General features: G+C 40.8%; 1 protein-coding gene across 4 annotated transcripts; it reads right to left on the reverse strand.

Annotated features, from left to right (window-relative positions):
• Window positions 1-3,373: 3,373 nt before the first annotated feature.
• On the reverse strand, window positions 3,374-16,674 carry POU1F1 (POU class 1 homeobox 1; the record flags this gene model as incomplete). Of its 4 annotated transcripts, none has more annotated exons than XM_082330503.1 (7): window positions 3,374-3,587; window positions 7,852-7,912; window positions 9,369-9,533; window positions 11,349-11,590; window positions 12,607-12,724; window positions 13,638-13,703; window positions 16,533-16,674. In XM_082330503.1, the coding sequence occupies 7 exons, from the start codon at window positions 16,672-16,674 to the stop codon at window positions 3,374-3,376; spliced, it is 1,008 nt and encodes a 335-aa protein (XP_082186629.1). The 4 variants fall into 4 exon arrangements, with proteins under 4 accessions (XP_082186629.1, XP_082186628.1, XP_082186631.1 ...); XM_082330502.1 differs by having other exon boundaries at window positions 13,638-13,787; XM_082330505.1 differs by lacking the exon at window positions 12,607-12,724 and having other exon boundaries at window positions 11,349-11,594.
• Between the last annotated feature and the right edge of the window lie 6,818 nt (window positions 16,675-23,492).

The raw sequence follows: 23,492 nt of genomic DNA on the forward strand, positions 1-23,492 counted from the left end.
CACTTCCAGAGCCATATGTAAGTTCCTCTGTATACAACAGCTTTGAGTGTCTGTCTCATCTCTGAACTTGTCCGTATAAATAAACTTCTGGCACCCACATTTTTTAGTAGAGGAGTTCCACAGATCTAATCCCCACCACATTAAGAGCCACCACTTTTGTTTTTTCTTAAGCTTCTTTCCACCTTCACGTGTTTACTCCTAGCTCTTACGTGAGGCAAGATGGTGAACAGCCCGCCTCCATCCAGCCTTTCAATACAGCTCATAATTCAGTAGGCCTCTATAGCATTCACTGCACACCCATTAAATCTAGAAGAGATACAGTAGCTTGAACAGTTATTCTCTTACCTTTGATCGTCAGCTTTGCCTGTACAAGAGCCTTTTCGAGGTCTGTTGCATCCTTCAGAAGAGGGGGACGGAAGGCTACACAGTACTTTGGAGACAGGTGAACCGCAGATTTACACGTTGTCAGAATGTCTTGTTTTGTCCTCTATTCTAGTTTAAACACCCTACCTAAAGTTACCATGGGAAAAGTAAGAGCAAGAAAAAACCCCACAGACATCTCAAAGAAAAATAGTGCAGCCCATGTTAGTCAAATGGCCAACTATTACTTGCAGGTTTGTAAAGCTGCCCCTCAGAAGTCTTATCTAGGGGTTTTTCCCCAATTAAGAGTGATTGATGGCAATTACCCAGTGAGTAAGTTGTTCCTACAGGGAAAAGAAAAAAAAAAAAAAAAAAAGAATTGCCAATTTCTCCAAGTCTAGTGGCTGCAGCTGCAGCACATTAAATGGATTTCATCCAGCTTTTCTTCTTTAAACAATTCTGCTTTAATTTGTTAGTAATTTCTGTGGCAACAGCTAGATGTGTTTAAATAACGGCTGCTTCCTCCACTTAGCCTTTTGTCATTCTTTTGCAAGAAAATAGCATTATACGTCACCTTTCATTTTATTTTGCGATGCTTCTGCAGTTAGCCTTCACTTGTGAGACTTTTTGCAAGACTAGAAATCACAATGTTCCGGTAAGTCTGCTCTTGAATTAACTGTTATAGCATGCTAAAATGAATAAGCACGTCAGCATGATACACAACTGAAAAAGTGTTACCAAAACAGAGCTACAAACCATTACCTGGAATACCAAATGTATAAGAACACTTTATTGGGGGGGGGGGGGGGGTGTTGGAAAGTACAGGCTTATAGCGTTTCTAGGAAGCCTTTTATAATTAAGAAAATAACTTAGAATATAAATAAATTTTATATATATCAGATAGTTTCAACATACATAACATTAGATCACATAGCATCAAAGGCACACAAATGCATGCCACCACCTTCATCAAGTGCTGATGATCTCTACTGTGTTTCTCTCTCATCCTTTTGGACAGGTCATGATCTGTCGATACGCATGTGGTAGATAAAGGCTAAGGCTTGGTCTTCCCCTGCTGTAGTGGGTGAGCTATGCTAGTGATGAGAACAACCTGAAGAGAGTACATAGCACGATTTCTCCCCTTTGAATTATTAAATTGAAGGTTTCTTCTAAAATAAGGGGTTACAGCAATGCATTCATCCATAAAAATGTATTTTTTTAAATCTAGGAGCCTAATTTCCATAGCTGAATATTCCTGTGGTCACTGTAATGGGTATCAGAGATAATTTAAGGTACTCTAGAGAGAGAACACTTAACTTGTACACACTGCTTCTAAGTGGTCTTGAACATTAAACTCCTTTTGCTTTCTGTGGGCCTATTATCTAGACATTTTCTAAATCATCAGGTCTGTTTTATGGAAAAATAAAATGTATCTGGCCATTACTAGCATGTACTCAATTAATTTCGGTCCTGGGAATACAGTCAAAAATACATACATGGTAATGGGCTATTCTAATAACAATGAGCAGGGCTGATGAGATGGCTGGATAATCTGTCCCTGGTGAGTACTACAGTCATTAATTCAGTTTCTCGGTGCCTGGCTTTCTGAGAGGTGGAGCTCTTACACTGTTTTTTTTTTTCCCCGATTATCTCTCTAGGCTAGAGGATGACAAATAAGGGATTATTTTCAATTAGTGGGGTGTAAGAGAGCAGGAATGTGCAGTGCAAGAAATGCTTTGTATGGATACTTAGAGCGCAAAGGCCTTCTTTTTTTAGCCTAACACACTATCTCTGGTGTAAGTATGTCCACACATGGATTTAATGAGAAAAACATTCAATGCAGAGAAAGCCCAAAGTAATAAAACCCCAGATAATTCTCTAGTTTTTTCCCCCTCGAGTCACAAAGTCTTAAGGTAAGGTAAATTGTATCCCAATGTTTATAGCTAAGCCTATCCCAATCAAACTTTAAGGCATAAAATAAATTAGCAAGAATTACCTTTGAGAACAAGCATAAAAACAGTCACTTCTACTTGGCACCCATTTAAGGCAGTCAAGTGGTACGCAGAGACAGAGCACACAAGTAGGAACAGCGTTGACACCTCCGTACTGGTAAGCTTAGTCTACCCTAAATAATAACAGCAATCATGGCACATTTCTAATGGCTTTGTCCTGAACTTACACAAGGAGTTTACCTGAAATGATTCACTCAGAGGTGTACAGCTTTTGTGAGTGGGTAGCTGAGTTTGAGCTGTCCTTTGGAAAGGCAGGTCTTCAGCTAGCGTTCTTCTACCTGGCTCCCAGGTTTAGTGGCAGTCCCGCAAGGTCCCACGGGGGTATCCCATCCTTGGCCGTAACTAGATATTCAGCAGTGTCACCACTGCTTGTTTAAGCTTGCTTATTCACCTTCTCTTCTTTGAAGTTCTTATTTCTCACTGATGTTCAGTGTTCACCGCTGGAGATGGGACCCTGCCATGTGCCCCATGGCTTACAATCTCGCAAAGGTTAGCGCAGTTAGCTGGTTAGCTTGGGAGGGTGGTAAAGCACATGCACGGACATGCAGAGGCAAGATACTTTCAATACTACAGCTGCTGATACCAAGCGTTGTAACCTTTCTTCACATACAACGCAAAGGCTTTATTTCCTGATGCTTAGGGTACCTACATGGGGTTCTCCGTTAATTATTAAATGTACCGCAGAGGCAAGAAAGACACAGCACAGAGAAACTGCAAGTGCTTGGGTAACATGGAAAGCATTTCTAGTTGAATAATGCATAATAGATTCCTTGCAGTTAAGCAGAGACCTCCAACTCTTTAAATATATGCAGTAGCATTTAATTTGTTGCCAACACTTTACATTAAAATTGGGTCTTCCACAACACACTACATCTGAAGCTGGCTAGCTTGTAAGAGAAACAAAGGGTTTACTGATTTTTATTTTTTTTTTTTTAACAACATAGTATTTACAAGATTTACAAAAAGCAAAACAGAAATCCACATCTATACATGGAAAAGTTTTACCGGCATTCGTGATGCTCCTTGATAATAGAACTAAAGGCGTTCTGATGTAAACTTGTCTTCACTCTTTTTTCCCTTTGTCTTCTGTTGCAAAACCAAACTCTCACAACTTCTTTCTCAAGATTGAGCCCCTCAGCCATCCTCATAATTTCCTGAGAAGAAGGCTTACTTTGTTCTCCGAAGTGCCTCTCTAGGGCTTCTTTGGCAGCAATGCTGGATAAAGGGATAAAATTTCACTTTTAAAAACTTTTCTGACACATTCAGGCTTTCACCGCTAGCTCAGGAGGAGGGTTAAGTAAGAACACCGAAGGTAGTGACTTGGTTTGCTTTCCTCTTTTTCTACATAAAGGAAACCCACGGGACTTAAAGTACACTGTGGTTCTTTGCTGACATGAACAGCATCACACCACGCAGAATTTCAGCACAGAGTAATTTACAGGCAAAACCAGCATCGAGTTGGGTGCAATTTCAGTGGTAATCATGAAATATTTACGCTTCTTGATGTTCTCTGGGAGATACAGCTACTAACTAGACACGAATGGGATCACAGGAATTGGAACAAGCCTGACCCATTCTGCCCCAGTCACAGCAGTGTTGTAGGCGTTCATCAAGTGCACATTACTGGGGTTACCTGGTTGTATCAAATCATTTGGGTTTATAAAGGGGAAGAGCTCCATCATTTACAATTTGGGAAGTGTTGTATGTTGTATCAAGTTCTGCATCTCATTTTGTTACAGAGAGGGCACTAGAGTATTTCCAGAAATCACAGAGATTACAGCAAACTGTTCTAGCAATCATCCCATTTTCTAAAAGTCTGCCTTAATCTATTCCTCAGAGTCAGCAGTGACCAAAGTTGAGTGGTTCAATGAACAAAATAAGTTAAGATTACTATCTTTTCTTATTATCAGACAGAATTTGCTTCCCGTTTGTGTTACATATTCTCAGAAAACACAGAGTATCTGCGACATGCTTGTGTGCCACCAGGACACATCCAGACTAGCTTCAGCAATAGCTGTAATTTCTTCGGACACAAGAGGGCACTTCATGCATTATTCTGGAAATGAGGTGTTGGTATTTCTGTTATAGAAAAGTACAAAGTATCTTCTGGAGTTCTAATTCTTTCATTACTTCATCTGTAATATGTTGTTGGTCTTTCATTTACAGGTCAATTTTACAATATTTACTAATGTTACCAAAACTACCTAATTAACAGCATGGTGTTCTGCACACACAGAAGTATAGAAACATCATTATTTTTGACTAACAGCTTCTTAGGCTTTGATCAAAGTATAAAATAAAATAAAATAGCTTCCACAAATTCAAATTAAGTAGTTTTTGCTCAGGGTACGACTAACCTAGTTTAGTTTGTAGGACTTTTGTTTTACCTCTAGTTTGCCTTCAAACATCCATTAAGAATTGCTAACCGTAAGGTTGCAGTTCAGATAAAGTCCATCTCCCTGATTAGTTTCAGGTCTTCAAACTGAGGTCCTATATGCCTTCAAAGGAACAATTAACATTTTCTTACTATATGGGATTTGGTCCTGAACTTCCCCTCAATTATCTGTGCCCTTGACAACCTGCCATATTTGATACTGCCAGTGCAGTGGGGTTAGATGTAAAAGCAGGAATAATTAAAAAATTCTTAACATAAGGACTGATTTTATCAATAGCTGTTAAAAAACACCAAAACCCACAATGTTAGATGAACAGTCTTCAGTAGGCTCCTCTAACCAGGGGAAAATACCTAGGACAGAGATGCTCTCAACTCAGAGCTCTCATGCAGGCCATACTGCATAAACTGGGCAAGGTCTTGGCACTGCCACTCAAGTCCTTACTGGCTTGTAGAGAACCTGAGAGGAGAAACTGGCCTCCCAAGTGTAAAGCTTCACCCCTTGTGAGGTGCTGTAATGAGCAAATGAGCTATGAAGCATCTCCCATCCCAAATTCTCTCCTAACTAAGAAGCATCCCCCTCAGAGGAATACTTAATTCAAAAGTCACATCTTCTTTTTATTTCTTATATCAAAGGCAATATAACTGATGAGATGCATCCCAGAGTCCTGAGGGAACTGGCTGATGTAGTTGCCAAGCCACTCTCCACGATATCTGAAAAGTCATAGCAGTCAGGTGAAGTCCCCGATGACTGGAAAAAGGGAAACATTGCACCCGGACCCTGGGAACTACCAACCTGTCAGCCTCACCTCTGTGCCTGGAACGGATCCTCCTAGAAGCTATGCTAAGGCACATGGAGGACAGGGAGGTGATTCAAGACAGCCAGCGTGGCTTCACCAAGGGCAAGTCCTGCCTGACCAGCCTAGTGGCCTTCTATGATGGAGTGACTACATCAGTGGACAAGGTAAGAGCTATGGATGCCGTTTATCTGGACTTCCGTAAGGCCTTTGACACGGTCTCCCACAACATCCTTCTCTCTAAATTGGAGAGAGACAGATTTGAACGATGGACTGTTTGGTGGATGAAGAATCGGTTGGATGGTCACATCTAGAGGGTAGTGGTCCACAGCTCAACGTCCAGATGGAGATCGGTGACAAGTGGTGTCCCTCAGGGGTCCGTATTGGGACCAGTCCTGTTAAATATCTTCATCAATGACATAGTGGGATCGAGTGCACTCTCAGCAAGTTTGCCGATGACACCAAGCTGAGTAGTGTGGTTGACACACTTGAGGGACAAGATGCCATCCAGAGGGACCTGGACAAGCTCGAGAAGTGGGCCCATATGAACCTCATGAGGTTCAACAAGGCCAAGTGCAGGGTCCTGCATCTGGGTCAGGGCAACCCCCAGTATCGATATAGGATGGGGGATGAAGGGATTGAGAGCAGCCCTGAGGAGAAGAACTTGGGGGTACTGGTGGACAAAAAGCTGGACAGGAGTCAGCAATGTGCACTTGCAGCCCAGAAAGCCAACCGTATCCTGGGCTGCACCAGAAGAAGAGTGGTCAGCAGGTCAGGGGAGGTGATTCTGCCCCTCTGCTCTGCTCTGGTGAGACCCCACCTGGAGTACAGCATCCAGCTCTGGAGTTCTCAGCACAGGAAAGACATGGACCTGTTGGAGCAGGTCCAGAGGAGGGCCACAAAAATGATCAGAGGGCTGGAGCACCTCTCCTATGAAGAAAGGCTGAGAGAGCTGGGGTTGTTCAGCCTGGAGACAAGAAGGCTCTGGGGAGACCTTATTGTGGCCTTTCAGTACTTAAAGGAGACTTATATGAAAGATGGGGACAGACTTTTTAGTACGGCCTGTTGCAAGAGGACAAGGGGTAATGGTTTTAAAGTAAAAGAGGGTAAATTTAGACTAGATATAAGGAAGACATTTTTTACAATGAGGGTGGTGAAACACTGGAACAAGTTGCCCAGAGAGGTGGTAGATGCCCCATCCCTGGAAACATTCAAGGTCAGGCTGGACGGGGCTCTGAGCAACCTGATCTAGTTGAAGATGTCCCTGCTCATTGCAGGGGGGGTTGGACTAGATGACCTTTAAAGGTCCCTTCCAACAAATTATTCTATGATTCTATGACTCAAAATACAAGTCTCAAGTTGAAGGTGAGAGGAGAAGGTACATGTTGTGGCTATGGGACAACAGAGCAGCCTACGTCTCCAGGAGGTGGCACTGCACATCGGGAATGATCCCTGTTCAAAGAATAGGCACTTCACTGTAATGGGTAGGGCCCAACGGCACCGGAGTTGTGCCCAGAGGCAGCCAAATTCCCTTCCTGTAGAAGAATGCTACAGTTCCTTGGAGGCCCCCTGAGTGAATTCTTCTTCACCAAAGGTTATAAGAGTCTGGGATATCTAAAGGAGAAGGAAATACCCCATGTTCTCATTTTGCCTATTTGGTAATTGGTTTTGTAATATGATTTACCAGCCTACTTGATTTCCATATGGAGTTGAGGCTAGATAGATGGTAGATGTTGGCCACCAGAGATGTGAGAAACAGGAGGAGGTTCCCAGAACAACTCCCTTTTTTTCCCTTCAGCTCATTAAATTGTTTCTTTGGGAACTCCAAAGAATCCAGTGACAGAGGATAGGGACAGGGATGCAATGTTACGTGTACAAGCTTGACCTCAAACTTCCCAGACCTCAATTCTCTGTCAAAATAATGCAATTTATTTTGGTATAATGTAGAACCTCCCAAAATGAAAACAATGGTGCTCTGATACCTTATTCACTATATAGATATCATAAAATTTGGGCAGAATTGTAATAAAATATTTTTTCATATTAAAGTGTGTTGACTTATGTTGGAAAAAAGTCTTTAATTGGGAAAAGTAGTATATTTGGAGCAAATTGGGGTTTTGGAGGGTTATGCTGTTGTTTTTCACTGGAATGTTTCAAAATAGTGAAACATTTTGAAACACTAGCTATAGAGATTCATTAATAGAAAATAACACTTTGATTTTGAACTCAAGAAAAAGAAGCATCTTAGCCAAAGTGGTTTCTAACATGTAACACCCTAAATATTTATTACCTTATGGTGGTTCTGCGCTTCCTCTTCCTCTCATTCACTCCAACTTTTTCATTGTATAAAGCTGTATTAAAAACAAAACAAAACCTGGCAGTTACCTTCCACAAAGAATGGAAAACAAGCACAATCATCTCCATGAAAAAAGTCCCTTTTTTTTAAGACAGAAGAAAGCATAACAGACAACACCACTGAATAAGAACAGCAGCACACACAGGAGCACTTCTTTCTTTAAGATGGTTGGTCATTGTTTTACCTCCAGCTATAAATGGTTATAAGAAAGATGGTGTGCCACCAGTAAAGCTGCAAACAGCACCGGCTCTGTGCCTACGTACTTGTGGAGCCATACTTCAGCCCCCTCCTTTGACATACCTTCTTCCTCCTACCCTGAGGGGTACTGTCTAGGCAGTTGGAGTCCATTTCCACTCTGCTTGGCTACCTCACCTTCTTTCTTCAGAAATACAGCCTTTGCCCCCAACCCCATTTATTCATCTGCCTCTTCCACCCCAGTTTCTGACGGACAAGTCCCCCCTTGCTTCTCAGCGGCCGCTGCCTGCAGGCATGATCTTACCCTGCAGCTCAAGCGCTCAGCAGCTGCTACCCACCACAACCCCCTCACAAGCGATTCTTGCGATGTGCCAGCCACATTAGGAGAGCCTCTGGTTTCTAGTGCAGTTACAGGGGAAGGAAGCTTTCTACATTTGGTTCAAAGGAAGCTGAAGTGCATGGCAGAAGCAGCTGTTTAACAGCCTTTCCTACTGTTGAATACAATGGCAAATCCAAAAAGCAGCATTAAGATCATCTCTTTCTTCCCATGCTAGGTGAGTGCTGCACAGTGGTAGTCCCGGCTTTGACTGTCACCTCCAAGCATACTGCTTCCCAGCATTGCAATTCATCCAGCTGAAAAGGCTGTTCTTTAAGGCAAACCATTTCCTTTAAATCAACCAACCTGTTCTAAAGTACACTTTGCCCAGTGAACCCCATGACTCTTCCTGCAACTGGAAAGTAACTGGGCAAAAGGAAGGGAATCCTCTAGCAGCAAAAAGATTGCATCAAAAACTTCTATGCCATGCTATTCTTCTTCAGGGCTTAAAGACCACTGCCTCAGCTGAACTCAAATCCTTTCCCCCATGGCCACATCTCATATGCCAGAGGTTGGAAGGAAGAGTCCTTTGCTAGTGAAGAATCCCTGTATGCTGCTAAATGGGCTACCCTGCAGATCCTAATAACAGCTCTGACCTATGCTACAGCAGTGGAGCTAGTTTGCTGGGATGGGACTGAGAGAAATTATTTCCAGTAGGCCAAGTGATGTTTCTGCTACTCTGTACCCGCCATGTGTTTTAGTTTGCCCCTCCTTGCTCTCTCAAAAAAAATAACCAAAATTTAATATAAGCACACCCTTAGTATTTAAAGCTGGTAAAACAAAAACTTTAGTGTATAGAAGACATGTACTACTCCTTCCACATATATATAGGATTCTGGTTTAAATGCAAATCAATATTTATAGGATTTCAATTCTCTACCTCCTACTTGTTCTGCTTCCTCCAGCCACTTGGACAGTATTGATTTCAGTTTGCATGCGTTCTTGAAACTCAGCTGCAAGTTTTCAAACCGGCAAATAGTAGTTTGGCTGAATTCAGAGCCGTGTACAGCAGCTAGTGCTTCTCCAACGTTGGTTTGTGTATAACCTGTCAAAAATGAAGAGAAAAAAGTCACTTTGGAGCTTTTTAGAAAGTGTTACTTTCCTTGAGACGTTTAGCCCTTCACTGCTGACTCTTATGAACAGTGTGTGCCTGCAGTGTCTTCAGGATGGGCTTTCTGCAGAGGTCTCTGTGGCTGACTCTGAGCTCACCTCAGAGACGTGTTCAGTCTCCTCTTGGTTTCAGTGGAGTTTTACACTGATTTAGTGGAGTTTTACACTCCAAGATTAGGGATTTGAGAAGGATCCAGACACCCCATAGCTTTCTTTCTATAGATGGTGCAATGGCAATAAGCTAATCCCTGGCAGCACTGCTGGTCTCCTGTTATTTTTTGCAACTAAGTGAATGCTGCAGTTTCCATGCAGACACTGACTTTGTAACAGCAGCTCCGCACTCAGTGCTCTAAATGTGTACCTGCCATGTTGAAGGGTCTGGCTCATTGTCCTCCCTTTCTGCCTCTGCGCCAGAACAGGCAGGATCTCTTTAGATGCTGAATGTCTCACGAGGCAGCTTTTTACCTCCATTTTGATTGCGCTAACTCTGTCTCTCTCAGTCTCAGACCCACAGCCCATATTAACTCTGTCTTCCCTTGTAAAGCTCAGCCTCAAATTAGTTTTCCTGTGCAAATTGCTTTTTTCCCATCAGAGCATTAAGCCCAGTCTTACAGGCTCTGGGTCTTTTGTTTGCATCAGAGGAAGTTTTGTTCCCTCACAAATTCAGGATGAAGATGCAGTAATAATTACAGTGATTAACAGCATGGGGCCTAGCAAACCTTTCTGTTGCTGTGGCTGACATTAAATACATGATATACAGCAAAACTGACCAAGTTGCAAATACTATTGTAAACCCTAAATTTGTGTTTCAGTCCTTATTTTAACACTGCAAATGGAACACGCTAGCTTTCTAGCTGTTGAGATAATGCATAGATACCTGTAATAACCTTATAATTTGTTTACATTTATAAAGCTAGAAGGATGCCCTATTTTGTAATGATATAATGTAATGTTATAAGCAATAATGTCAAAATTGCAGTGCTTCTTTCGGAGTACCCAATATTCGTAAGTGGGCTGAATCTGCAGCACTGGATGTTATTTTTTTTCAGTACAGTTCAAACAAGGGTGAGACCGGCTTTTACTTTGCAATGTACCTCTATCTCCTACAGGTGAGAAAGACAGGGCTGAGTCCACCTTTGTCCTCAGCTAAGATTGTCCAGTGAAAGATAAGCACCTCACTGGAGACCCTCTAATGCAATCCATCTCGCATCAGCCCCCGTAGTTATCAGACAGCATCAAAGATATCAGTTGCTGCTGTACCTCTGTCTTGGCACAAGAAAATAAATGAGGAAGAGAAGCTTCCTACTGGTATGAAAGAATTGCCATGGATGTCACCCATCTTGCATACTGAAATGACAGTGCACCATTAGATGAAGCACTTCATAGGGAAGAGGATAGATATGAGAGGTTAGAGCGTGTGCTGCCCTAAGTTGCAGAAAATTTGGGGCTCTGCAAAATAATGCACTTGCTACTGAATATAATTTAATGAACAGCAATAATTTTCTTTGCACTTAAGACAAATAATTTAAGGGCAGGAAAATTTAAAGTCACTTTCTGCATACTAAGTTGCAAAAAGCTGAAGTTCATTAATTCTGTGCAAGTCTTCTAGGAATGGAGAAAGTTTGGCAGTGCAAAGCAGGATTAGAGTTATGATTAGACAATTGCAGAGGCTAGACCACAAAACATTCAGAAATAATTGGGCTTTCACTGGAATTTTTCAGCCTTTTGTTCATGGACATAAAGCACGTACCCAGCTTAATTCTCCGCAGCTTAAATTCATTAGCAAATTTCTCCAGTTCCCTGATTTCAGGAGAGTCCATGTCGACAGGCTCTTCGACAGACTTGCTTTTTCTGCGGAACTCCTGCTTGAAGTCTGTGGCAGCGGGATCGTCTGTGAGGAGGGACTGGTGCATGGGCGTGAAGCCATGGCCCAGGGCACAGGAGCTGGCGCTCAGGGCGTGCTCCGGGAATTTATAAAGGCAAGGGGTCAGGCTACCTGAGCAACACCAAAAAGAAAACTCAGTACAGTTATTCTCGACCGCTACAGAATAAAACATGCCTTCATCATCTCATAATCCATGTCTGTAATATTTATAATATAACATATGTAAAAGTATCCAAGAGTGAGGATCTCCTAGGAGATACAGTCTCTCTCTTGTCCCAATACATGAAAACCAACCAACAGCCACTTTAACAGGCCACAAACATCCTGCTTCTTACCAAACATGATGCACTTAAGTAAGATGGTAAACAGTCCAAATTTAAACAAATAACAATCCAAGGCCTCAGCTGGAATTAAGTGGCACAACAGGATTGATGGATCTATGTCATTCTGAGCCACCTAAAATGTGCCAGTCTATTTTCTAGTACAAAGAATATTTCCATGTAAATACCATTTGATGCTCAGACAAGATACTACCTTTGTTTAACTTCAGCATAAAATTTGTTTGATGAAAGTACACAGGTAAGAGCTCAAAGAGAAAAAAAAAAAAATAAAAAAACCCCAAACAACAAAACCCAGAACACATTCCGAATGATTGTTCTGGCTTAAAAAGAAATTGCTCAAGGACAAAACAAAACTATCTCATGCTACCTTTTGTTCACAATTATCAGACTTAACAAGGAGATTCAGTTAAAAGTAATGGCTGTTTTTTCGCTAGATATTTCACATAGAGCTAAAGAGTCTCTGACCTGAAGGGGGAAAAAAAAAGTTGGAGAAATATTAACACTCTTCATTCTATCTGGAGCAGCCAGTAAATTCTAGGTTCTGAGGACATCCTTCCCAATTTTCTAAATTACACAAAACTTTGTAGCAGAACTCAGAGCTTCGTTAACCTCCCACCCCTTCCTCTATTTACTTTTCTTATCTTCACTGCCCCGATTGCTCTCACCGGCATTGGAGGTTCTAACCCCATAGGAATACTTTATATGCTTCACAAAGGATAACTGCAAAAGAGGATTTTTCTCAAAAAATAAAGGAAAAGACTTAAAAAAAAAAAGAGAAGGACTTGCTTTGCAAGGTGCTGACACCGTTTACCACATTGGGATGTGGCATGCTGCATGTCTGTAAGATGCGACTCTGGGAGAGACTTGCTGAGAGCATCTCTGGAGTTGCAGGTTTGATGCCTAAAATGTAAGGGTGAAAAAAGAAAGGAGAAAAATGAAGATGCATTTATTTTGGAATGAAACACAATGAACTTCTGAGCAATACCTTTTGTTTGATACCTATGGACTTTTCCTGGGGAGCTGAACAATGCCAGGAACGTTTGCAAGAGACATTAATGGACAATTAAATAGGAGCATTTGGACATTTGCACACAGGGAAGGCAGTCTATTCACCATCCATAAAAAGTCCCTATGCAGATGCATTCATCTATGCTGACTTACTGTAATATTTCCTTCATCTTAAGTGAAATAAAATGCTGAGTTTGATTTTGGATTAGCTCTGAGTCACGATTACTTCCTGGGAGTTCTGTTAATTTCGTTTATTGCATTATTTCATTGACTGCTACTTGAACTTGCACAGAAGAACAGCTCTTTCTTATTCAGCCTGGGACATGGAAAACTGAGCAGGATACTAGCATATGCTCCTAGCATACATTCATGAGTGTAAAAATCCACGATCATCTGTATGAACTGCCTGCTGAATTCAGCTATCCTTCCATTATGCCACTGTTTTATTTTATAGCTCCAGTTAGGGCTCCATCACCCCAAGTACTGGTAATACACAGGTATATGGGGTACATTACTCCTGGTCCCTCAAAAAGTGATGATCACCAGGGGAAGTGGACATAGGTGAGCAAAAAGAGCAGCACTGTCCCAGTCTTGTAGAGAGAAATAAGACACAGAGTGATTTGCTGAGAGATGCAGAGGTTCGGGAAAATTCTGGGCACTGACCTCTAATTTCTTAACTCTTTTTCTAGCGCCTCAACCCCAGTCCTGTCTTCTTTAAGCAACTATCTTGAATCAGTCCCTCTAAAGGAAAACTGACAAAAATCAACATGCTAATAGCTCATCCAGTTGAGGGTATGTCTCTTACCTGCCATCACCCCATAGGTAGATGGTTGATTTCCATAATGACAGGAAGGCACAGAGTAATGAAGGCCTGCCAAAGTGTTTCCCGCAGTCGTCATGGCAAAGCAGATACGGGAGCATATAGGAGTTTGGATCAAAGACAAAACAGACGAGACTGGTAAGAAAATGTGTGAGGATTCAAGACACAGCCCTTAATTTCAGAAGCAGACTTGTATGTAGTTTGTGTGCATTCAGTAAGCATTTAACTCTGGGCCATAACCATCAGGTTAACACTGCTGGAAGTCCAGACACTTGGCCAGGTCACACCAGATGAGACTGCCAGTATAAATAGTGAGATACCCTCTGAGCCAAGACCAGAAATTGTCATGCTGTGGTCTCAATGTGTTATTTTTAGTCTAATCTATGGGCATAACCCAGTTTACATATACTGCTGAGCAAAGGAAGCAATGAACTCTCCAGGAGGAGACCAGTTCCTCTCCCCGCCTGACTTCCACACACCATTTCATTCAATCTTACATTAAAAACGTGCCCTGTGTTCCCAGAAAATTGATTGGCTTCACTGTCATGCAAACCCCACAGTGAACACAGGCATCAAGGAAGGCAACGTTTTATGCGTGCCTAAGACCTGGGTTTCCAAAAGCAGCAGTTTGGGACATTTGCTTTGAGGCATCCAGAAGTCACATTTTCTTAAGTGCCAAGCCACTAAAAACATTTCAGAGTGCTTTGGAAGTGTGGTAGGGAAACAGGACGATAGACTCTGAGCTCTTCTAAAAAGTTAGGCCTAAATCAACATTTTCCATCATCAGTACCAACAAACACACAATTAATTTATCTCCAGTGTTTTCACAGGGGTGTTTCAGATCTGTGCTCAGTAATCACCAGTGCCTGAAGAATGAGACAATTTTTTACTGAATGCAAAATGGGAGATATGGCTGTTTCTCATGCATAAGTAGGCACAGAAATGCATATACTGTCCCCTCTAATAACTGCTATAAAGTATAATATTAAAAATTCATGTTCATGAACATTCAGATATAAAAAACTGCACTTCAGAGCACACACTCCAGTTGTTCAATACGATATAATTAATTAGGAATTAGAATTTCTGTTTTTTACAACAGTAATTATAACAGTAAAATGTCCTGTTTAGATACATTTATACAGATATAAAATCTACTAAAACAGGCATGCTTATACTAGTATAAATGCACCCCAAATAAAGATTGCATTAATAATACTAATGTATTTAGAGCAATGCAACTTTTCTGTTGAGATAAGATCTAAGTGTTTGCTGGTGGTTTTTTTCTTCTATTATTTAATAATCCATAAACTATAATTTTTATGCATAAAAATACCGTTTTCAACTTGCTAATAAGGCTCTAAAATTAAATAGTGAGGATAATGTTATTTAAATTAAATAATAGCAATTAAAGTGTTGAGGATACTGCAGAACATCAGCTGTATGACATGGTATAGTATTCGAACAGAAGTATATTCACCTCTTTTTTGTCATGCAGAATTGTCACATGCATTTTAAAAAATTTTGACACTTAATGTAAGTCATTATTCAAAATCCTTTCACATCTATTTTGTGCACAAATCCTCCTTAGATGCTTTCACCAGAATAGCATTGTTTAGCACAATTTCTGAATCCATGTATGAAGTTTGTAAACCTTTACTCCTTATAGTTAGCATCCTTTGTCGCTGCTTCTATTCTCACAGCGTCATCTGCTAGATGTGATCCTGCAAACAAAATTCCCACTGACTACAGTGGTATTTGTTCCTAGGTGGTAACTACAAAATATCAAACCCCAAATCTGAAGCAGATGAGCAAATACTTTTGGCTGGCTGTCACCATATACTTTTTATTATGAATCAGATGAATCTAGAAAATACTACTCTGATACAGATACACAAATTTGGCCTTATACAAAATTTAAATTCTCCTATTCCCTACTACCACTGCTAACCAACAGCCGTATTAGGATATTTTGAGACTCCTGCTTAATGTATAAGATCCTGTTATCTGTCATCAGTGCTCAGTTTTCATTGCTTACATGTTTTTTTCTTATTATTAAAATGTTTTATTACCAATGCATTTCAGGAGAAGGCTAGTTTCTTGTTAAGACTCCAAATAAAATTCTTACCTTAATGCAATTTCAAATAAATCAAAACTATTTCTTTTTCTGTTCCTGAAAGCTTTCCATCAACAATTCCTGTATTCCAGAATCCCACTTCTGCAGGTTTAAGGCTGCAAGAAAACTCTCTTTCTCTCTCTCTCTCTCTCAGATAGTTCAGTGATTACATAGTCCTGGTATTTAAATACAATTAATTGGATTATATAAACACACAAAATTCAAAAATATTGATGAGACTTCTGCCACCAATTTTGAACATCCCACTTAAGTCTTAGTCTTGATTCTGTGTGCAATATGCTTTGTAAAGCAGTGTTTTTCCTTCTTGAAAGCTTCCCCAACTGATATTTAGACCTGACCTGTTTTAAATACATTTCCTATTTAAAGTAGTTTATATTATTTTAAATTGTGGTTACATAATAAACTTTCAATTAATTTACATGACACTTGTCATTGAAGACTATATAGCCATAACAGTGACAGTGTTTGAACCTGTTCTAAGTTAATGCATTGGTAGCATACTTGAGCCTAATCTTGTAACAAACTAAGAGAAAGTTACAAATTTAGCTAAAACACAAACATTTGGGGTGTTCCTGATTCACTTATCATGCAGAGTTTTGTGAAAATGCTTCTGCTTTAATGTAGTCCCAATCTGACATAGCACTGATACCAAACACTAAATATTGCAGAACCTGGTGAACACATATCATCTAAAAGCATTACAAACGAGAGTTACTGAGAGCAAGATTATTTTTAAAAAGTACCTGTAGACACAACATTGGTGGCATGGTTCGAAACCGGCAGGCACTCTGCGGCGCTGTGATGCATTATCAGAGGCAGAGAGGGAGAAGAGTCAGAATTCAAGGGTACAAAGGTGTCAGATGAAGCAAACGCTTGGCAAGTCATACCCTCCGACAGGCAAAAGCGCTACTTGCCCCTATTTTCTAATAGAACAGATCCTGCGTGATTAACGGCAGCTCAAACTCTATTCCAGGCTTTTTGCCTGCATATACATATACAGGAGGGCTCCAGAGCATGGGGAGGTCGTGTGCAGGTATTTATACCGCTAGGAAATCCCTTTATCCATTTTAATGTTCTTTTCCCAGCAATATTGCTATACTGCTATAGAGCCTCCTTCCTTCCCACACAAACACAATACGTGTCCAATTAATGGCGGGGAAAGAAGAGGGAAACCAGAGACATGATTTGACAGATATTTTCAATTAGGTCTTTTGTGAAGAACAATGACCAGAAAAAAAATCTAAACGTATCGTCTCCAAAGTCGGTAGCAACGAGACAGGTACGTTTAATACTAAGCAGGTTTCCACAGTTAACACCTGCCCCTAAAATCTCATCCGGGCAGTTTTCTGGAAGGCAACCTGTCTGAGAGCTCAATCGAAAGTCTGCAAAAGTCAGGAACATATAGCAAAATAATCTAAATTAACCTGATTCCCAGCAGTTGTACAGTGATCATTTGTCTTCACATACACTAGTACAAATCAGAGATGTGTAATATGGAGCAGCTGTATCCAGGAGGAAGTTTCTGAACAGACAGCTTTATATAAGCACGAAGTGCTAAATGTTTACCTAAGAAAAACTCTTGAAAGAGTCCGTAGTGTCACATAAAACTCATTCACAGTTCCTATTACTAATTTATACTACCGCAGCATCTACAGTCTCATCTAGAAGGTCCTGGTCTTTATTGTACCACACACTAAGTAAAAACAGGATCTTTTCTCAAAAAACTTACAAACTGATTTGTTGGCATGAGATTGGAATTACTTTGGAGCAGTAAAGAACATACAAGTTACCCTAAAAAATGATGAAAATTATTGCAGTACACCATAGTCACATATTCTATGTATATGCCATAAATTTTAAAGGAAAAAATGATGCAGAAGGTCTATTTCTTTTTTTTTTTTTTTTACTTTTTAGGAGGTAAAATGTATTGATGTGGAGGAGATTTTTTGTGGTCTGTTTTTTGGGGTTTTGAGGGGTTTTGGGGTCAGAGGTTTTTTGGTTTTTGTCTTGCATATGGGTTGGGGCAGTCCCACACAAATACAGGCTGGGCAGAGAATGGATTGAGAGCAGCCCTGAGGAGAAGAACTTGGGGGTGTTGGTTGATGAGAAACTTAACATGACCCAGCAATGTGTGCTTGGAGCCCAGAAAGCCAGCTGTATCCTGGGCTGCATCAAAAGAAGCATGACCAGCAGGTCAAGGGATGCGATTCTGCTCCTCTACTCCACTCTTGTGAGACCCCACCTGGAGTAGTGCATCCAGCTCTGGGGTCCCCAACATAAGAAGGGCATGGACCTGTTGGAGCAAGTCCAGGGGAGGGCCATGAAAATGGTCAGAGGGCTGGAGCACCCTTCCTATGAAGACAGGCTGAAAGAATTGGGGTTGTTCAGCCTGGAAAAGAGAAGGCTCCAGGAAGATCTTATAGCAGCCCTCCAGTATCTGAAGGGGACCTACAAGAAAGCTGGAGAGGGACTTTTTACAATGGGATGTAGTGATAGGACAAGGGGCAATGGCTTTAAACTGAAAGAGGGTAGGTTTAGATTAGATATAAGGAAGAAATGCTTCATTATGAGGGTGGTGAGGCACTGGAACAGGTCGCCCAGAGAAGCTGTGGATGCCCCATCCCTGGAAGTGTTCAAGGCCAGGTTGGATGGGGCTTTGAGCAATCTGGTCTAGTGTAAGGTGTCCCTGCCCATGGCAGGGGGGTTGGAACTAGATGATCTTTAAGGTCCATTCCAACCCAAACCATTTTATGATTCTATGATATGGGAGCAATCATACATGTTATTGTGTCATTTTTCATGGATTATTGCAGAAAAGCGGGGTTGCATCGAGCTATTCTGTAGAATCCTTGATATTATCTGTAAACGTGTTTTGGGGAAGGCTGTGTCTAAGATTGTTGAGAAATTTCAGAAGAATTACCGCATATGGCAAATTGCACACGTGCTTTAATAGTGGTGAGGCTCTACGCTCATAACTACTATCTATATGTGCACTTTCATATTGCAAAATATACAAAAACTTTAAAATAATCATTGTAATATTATGGAAGATACTGTCATCAAATGAACTGCCTTACGTATGACTTTGTGCTTGGCCCAATAGATTCATGAGTATGCTGACTAGCGAGTGAGAACCGGGTCTTAAACTCTAGCATTTCATTCAGCTAAGGGTATATTTGGAACCTATACAATTCTCAGATCAGAGCATGGCACTGAAGGAAACCAGAAGTCAACAACGATGACATTGTTTTATAACACCCTACAGACTATAAACAGTTCTCAAATGGTATATCCTTCTATGACGCAAATAATTTTGTTAGCTCCAATGGCAGATGTGTAACTTGGCCAGAGTACTATGCATAAACTGTTACTCAAATGAGTGGAAATTCAACAATTATTTTAAGTATTTTCACCTCCGGTGACCTTTGCTCCCTCAGCGAGGAGCACGATACATCCACAAGGAGCTTCAGTCCACCTACTTACTGGGGTTGTGAAGCCATGGGAGAAAAAGAAACACTAAGAATAACTTTACAGCCTTGTCCTTGACAATTCTTTTTTCTCAAATCCCAACAGGTAATATTTTTATTCCAAAGTCATAGCTAGATGCAAAGAAGTTGTAGCCTGTCCCCAAGTACAAGATGGAGCTCTCTTTCAGATTTTAATTTCTTCCTGACGTCAGGAGACTTGCCTAACTTTGCCCAGGTGCTCAAGCTTTCCAGACCTCTACAGTTCATTAGAGGAGGTAGTAGCAGGTTCATGAAGGGTGCTCACCTGCAGAAGCTGGGACTGAGACTGGGAAAGTACATGCAGCCAGTGACCACGAGGCATTGAACTTTTCCTCAGAGTACAGTAAAAAGCTGTTTTGTGACACCACCCCAGACACCACCTCAAATGACTTCTTCATGCCGCTGCTATTTAGTATTGTGCTTCATACTGCTGAATGACGTGGATTTTTATTTTTGTGTGTGCCACATGGCCTACTTCTCACTACAGGTAACAACTTCATTATTTTTCTTTTTGTTTTGGTTATGACTGAGTTTTTAGTTGCATTTAGTTTAAAATAGTTATTTGGTGGCATTTTTGAGGATCCTGAACAGCTAGACTCTGTTACCAATACTAGGTATTTGGCAAATTTCACGTTCATCAGGTAGAATAACAGAGCTCATTTCTAAGAAGAGTAGCACCTCTCCTAAAGCTTTGTTACAGCCCTCTGTGGATACCGTGCTAAGTCTGTTACTACTTCTGCTCTGCCAAAAAGAATCCCTTGGTGGTGGAGCCCTGTCATGCCAGCCACACTCAACTGTTTCGCTGGGCTTCAGATTGATACTCGTACCCAAAGTTACCCTATGGCTCTGTATATTGTAATTTCATGGTCAGTTTTAAAACTCTGCCTCACAGCAGAAGGATTTTGCTGACATTTGCTCTTCTTATCCCAACTGCTCTCTAGATCTGCAGTAATAGATACTCTTCTGCTTGTTTAGGGAGGTCCTGGGGCCATATGGACCTGAGAATCGCCTCCTTACTACCATGCTGACATCTCAGGAACCTGTGCCAGGTCTTTGTCCAAGGACACTCCATTCTGGCCATGAGAACACGCTAATCATAAGCAAAAAGGATGATACAGTGCTCCTTTCCTGTGTCAAGAAGCAATCAGACTTTAGGACTGAAGAAGTCATGTTGAACTAGCAGCAATTTCTCTCCTCTGACTACACTCACAGAAAACCCAAGTTGTTCCAGGCTGGTAGACCACAAACGGGAGACCTGGAGTGATGGGGCTTTTTTTGGTTTGTTGGTTGTTTTTTTTTTTTTTTTTTTTTTTAAAAAAAAAAAAAATCTTAATCTTACAGGACTGTAAAAGCTACCCAAGGTCCTTTTTTTCCTCCTCAAAAATCAACAGGATGTGCCAGCTTATCTACAGCTTTAGAGCAGAAATACTCCCCCTTACTTCATCATATGACCTATATCTGTCCTCCCTCCAAACTGCATTCTTTGGCCAGATCTTAAAAGGAAAGACAGGTCTGTACTAATTATGTACTAGTAAATCCCAATCACCATCTGAATCTCAACAGCAAGCATCCCAAGTTTGGACAGCTTATGGAAACCAAATAGATGTGTCCTTTTCTGGTGAGAGAGTGCTTTATGATTAAGAAAGGCTTCACTGGACATACTCAGGTGGACCAAGTAATATACATGGAAGTCATTATCAGCCAGAGCGCCCTCTCTTCCTTTATTTCTGAATTGTATTCTGATAGTTAAAAATGAAAGTGTAGCAGTTCAGCTGAGAGTTTCTGCCAGCAATTTCAGACCTGCTGCCATTGACTGAAAGAGATCGTCCTTTCCCTACGCTTATAACTGCTCTCAAAAATTCAGTGGGGGTTTTCTGCCCTGAGACACAGACCCCATTCTCCAATTGGATGGTGATATGTTGTTGGTACATGCCACAGTAAAGCTCATCTGCCCCTTCCTGAATCCTCAGTTGACTCTAAAAGATCCTTATTGGAACAGCAAGTGTTCTCCTCTCCCTGTGTCAACACAGTAGCACACTTGGGCCTTAGCCCTCAGGCAGAAATACTCTATCACTGCTGCATAGGCTACATCAGAACGCTGGTCTGTGAAGCCCACAGTAACAGTGAGAATAGCCCCAGCTTTCCTTAAATACAGATGCTTGGGCTGCTCCTCAGTATCCCAAGTGTACTTTATTTTTCAAGGACTTGTCTTCACAGAGTGAGTGGTCCCAATGGTAGGTGGTATCAATAGGAGCTGGAAGTACTGAGCATCACAAAAAGGTAAGGCTGAGAGAGATTTCAGTAAGTCTCAGAATGTAAGCATTAAATATGCCAATATTATTACACAAAACCAGTGACCTGGCTAGAAACAAGCACCAGTGTTATAAATGCAGATGCTGTGTCATTTTTGCAAGGTTTTAGTACTGTCAGTAGTTCACTACTGCTCTAAACATCTGCGTGTTTACACAATTCTTCCCCTTATTTTTACTAGCCAGAAAGATTTTTAACTGAAATTACTATGCTCCTGTTGTTATTGAAATACTAAAAAGACAGAGGGATTTCATAGATTTATGGTTTACTTCCCACACTGTAAATGAAAAAGACATCTCTAAGTAAATTACACTGAGCACAGGGGAAAAAAAAAAATCTTCTTTCTTAGGTAAGACATAAATTGACTAACTGTCAGTGTATGCCATGGATAGTTTCATCCACAAACGATGGGGAGGGAGGGAGGATTAAACATATTCAAGGAAGACACTTTCCCAGGGACCAGCACAATGTAATTCACTTTTAAAAACCTATAGAAGGCTTATCCAGTCTTGCTGCCAAAGTCTGGTCTACAAAAACATGTGTAATTGCATTAGAGCAAACAATAGCCTTAAAGCCCGATTTAGACCAAGTGGAACTACTTGATAAAGACCAAAAAGAACGTAAGATTATTTGTTTCTCTGAGCCACCTGTCTTTAACGTTAGATCATCTCTGCAGAAAAGAGCCCCTGAACGTACAGCACAGACATGATCTGTTATCTGCAAGGAAAGGTGTTGTTCCCACGGCTCTCAAAGAACAACCTGAGCCTTGTCAGCAGCTACCCATACAGGGAGCATCATAAAATATGTTTGAACTTATAGATAAGATTTACAAACTTAAATAACACAGATATACCAGTTCCACTGGTTTGCTTCATGCTCCCAGTCAGACTGGTGCGTCTCAAAATGTTACATATTGCACATATGCTGCTGGAGAGAGACCCTGACACTTCACGGCAGTGGTGCAAGCTCGTTCCAGTGTAACTCTAGTGAAAAGCAGTGTAGGACCAGGCTGCAAACAGTTATGACTGGGCCCAGCCAGTGGACCTATACCAGGCATGAAGTTAGCCAAGTATGTGGGAAAAAAAGTTATAGTTAACATCTTTAAAACATTTACAAAATACGAACAATAATAACGATTTCACAATTGTTAAAGGCCAGGTTTAAAACTTAGATGTGGTATGGTTGACTCATTTTCAGTTAATTCAGGACCACATAACATCCTTCTCAGTGGCAAAAATCTCTTTTTTCCACATCATTTTTTATTTTAGAAAATTGGAACTTTTCGATTTCACATACCTGGTTTTGAATTTAAATCTACGCAGTGCTATTTCTAACAACCTAACTTTTCAGTGAGCACTCTTATTCCTGTCCAAGTGACTTATTTCAATTTTTCATACATCGTTCCAGAAAGGGTGTCTGTAACACCAGGAAGCTTTTATCATGCAAACGGGGCTTTTGCTACAGTAGCCAGACCATTAATCCTTTCCTAGTTTTCCCTCTTATATTACAAGACAAACATTGCTTTCACAAAGCTTTTGTAAATATTCATGTACACTGAATACCATGTAAATGGTACTGTGAACCTTGCAAATTCAACATTGCCTCGCACCTTCAAAGTACTAACCTTTTTGTATTTTTTTAAAAGAAGTTAGTAAACTTCCCTCACATCAGAGTTGTGAAAACAGTTATTAATATTTGACTTCATTATCTAGCTGCATCTAAGCCGAGTTTTCAATTATGAATCAAACTTCTGCAGTCAGAAGTCATATTTCTTGATATTTTCAGATTAAAAAATGTGTTCAGTTACAAAAAACTACTTTCAAAAGATCAGATCATTCATCCATATGATATAGTATATGTTTACTAAAACTTAGTTAAAACAAGAAA

The sequence above is a fragment of the Platalea leucorodia genome (genome assembly GCF_965183815.1).
Source record: "Platalea leucorodia genome assembly, chromosome: 2".
NCBI lineage: Eukaryota > Metazoa > Chordata > Aves > Pelecaniformes > Threskiornithidae > Platalea > Platalea leucorodia.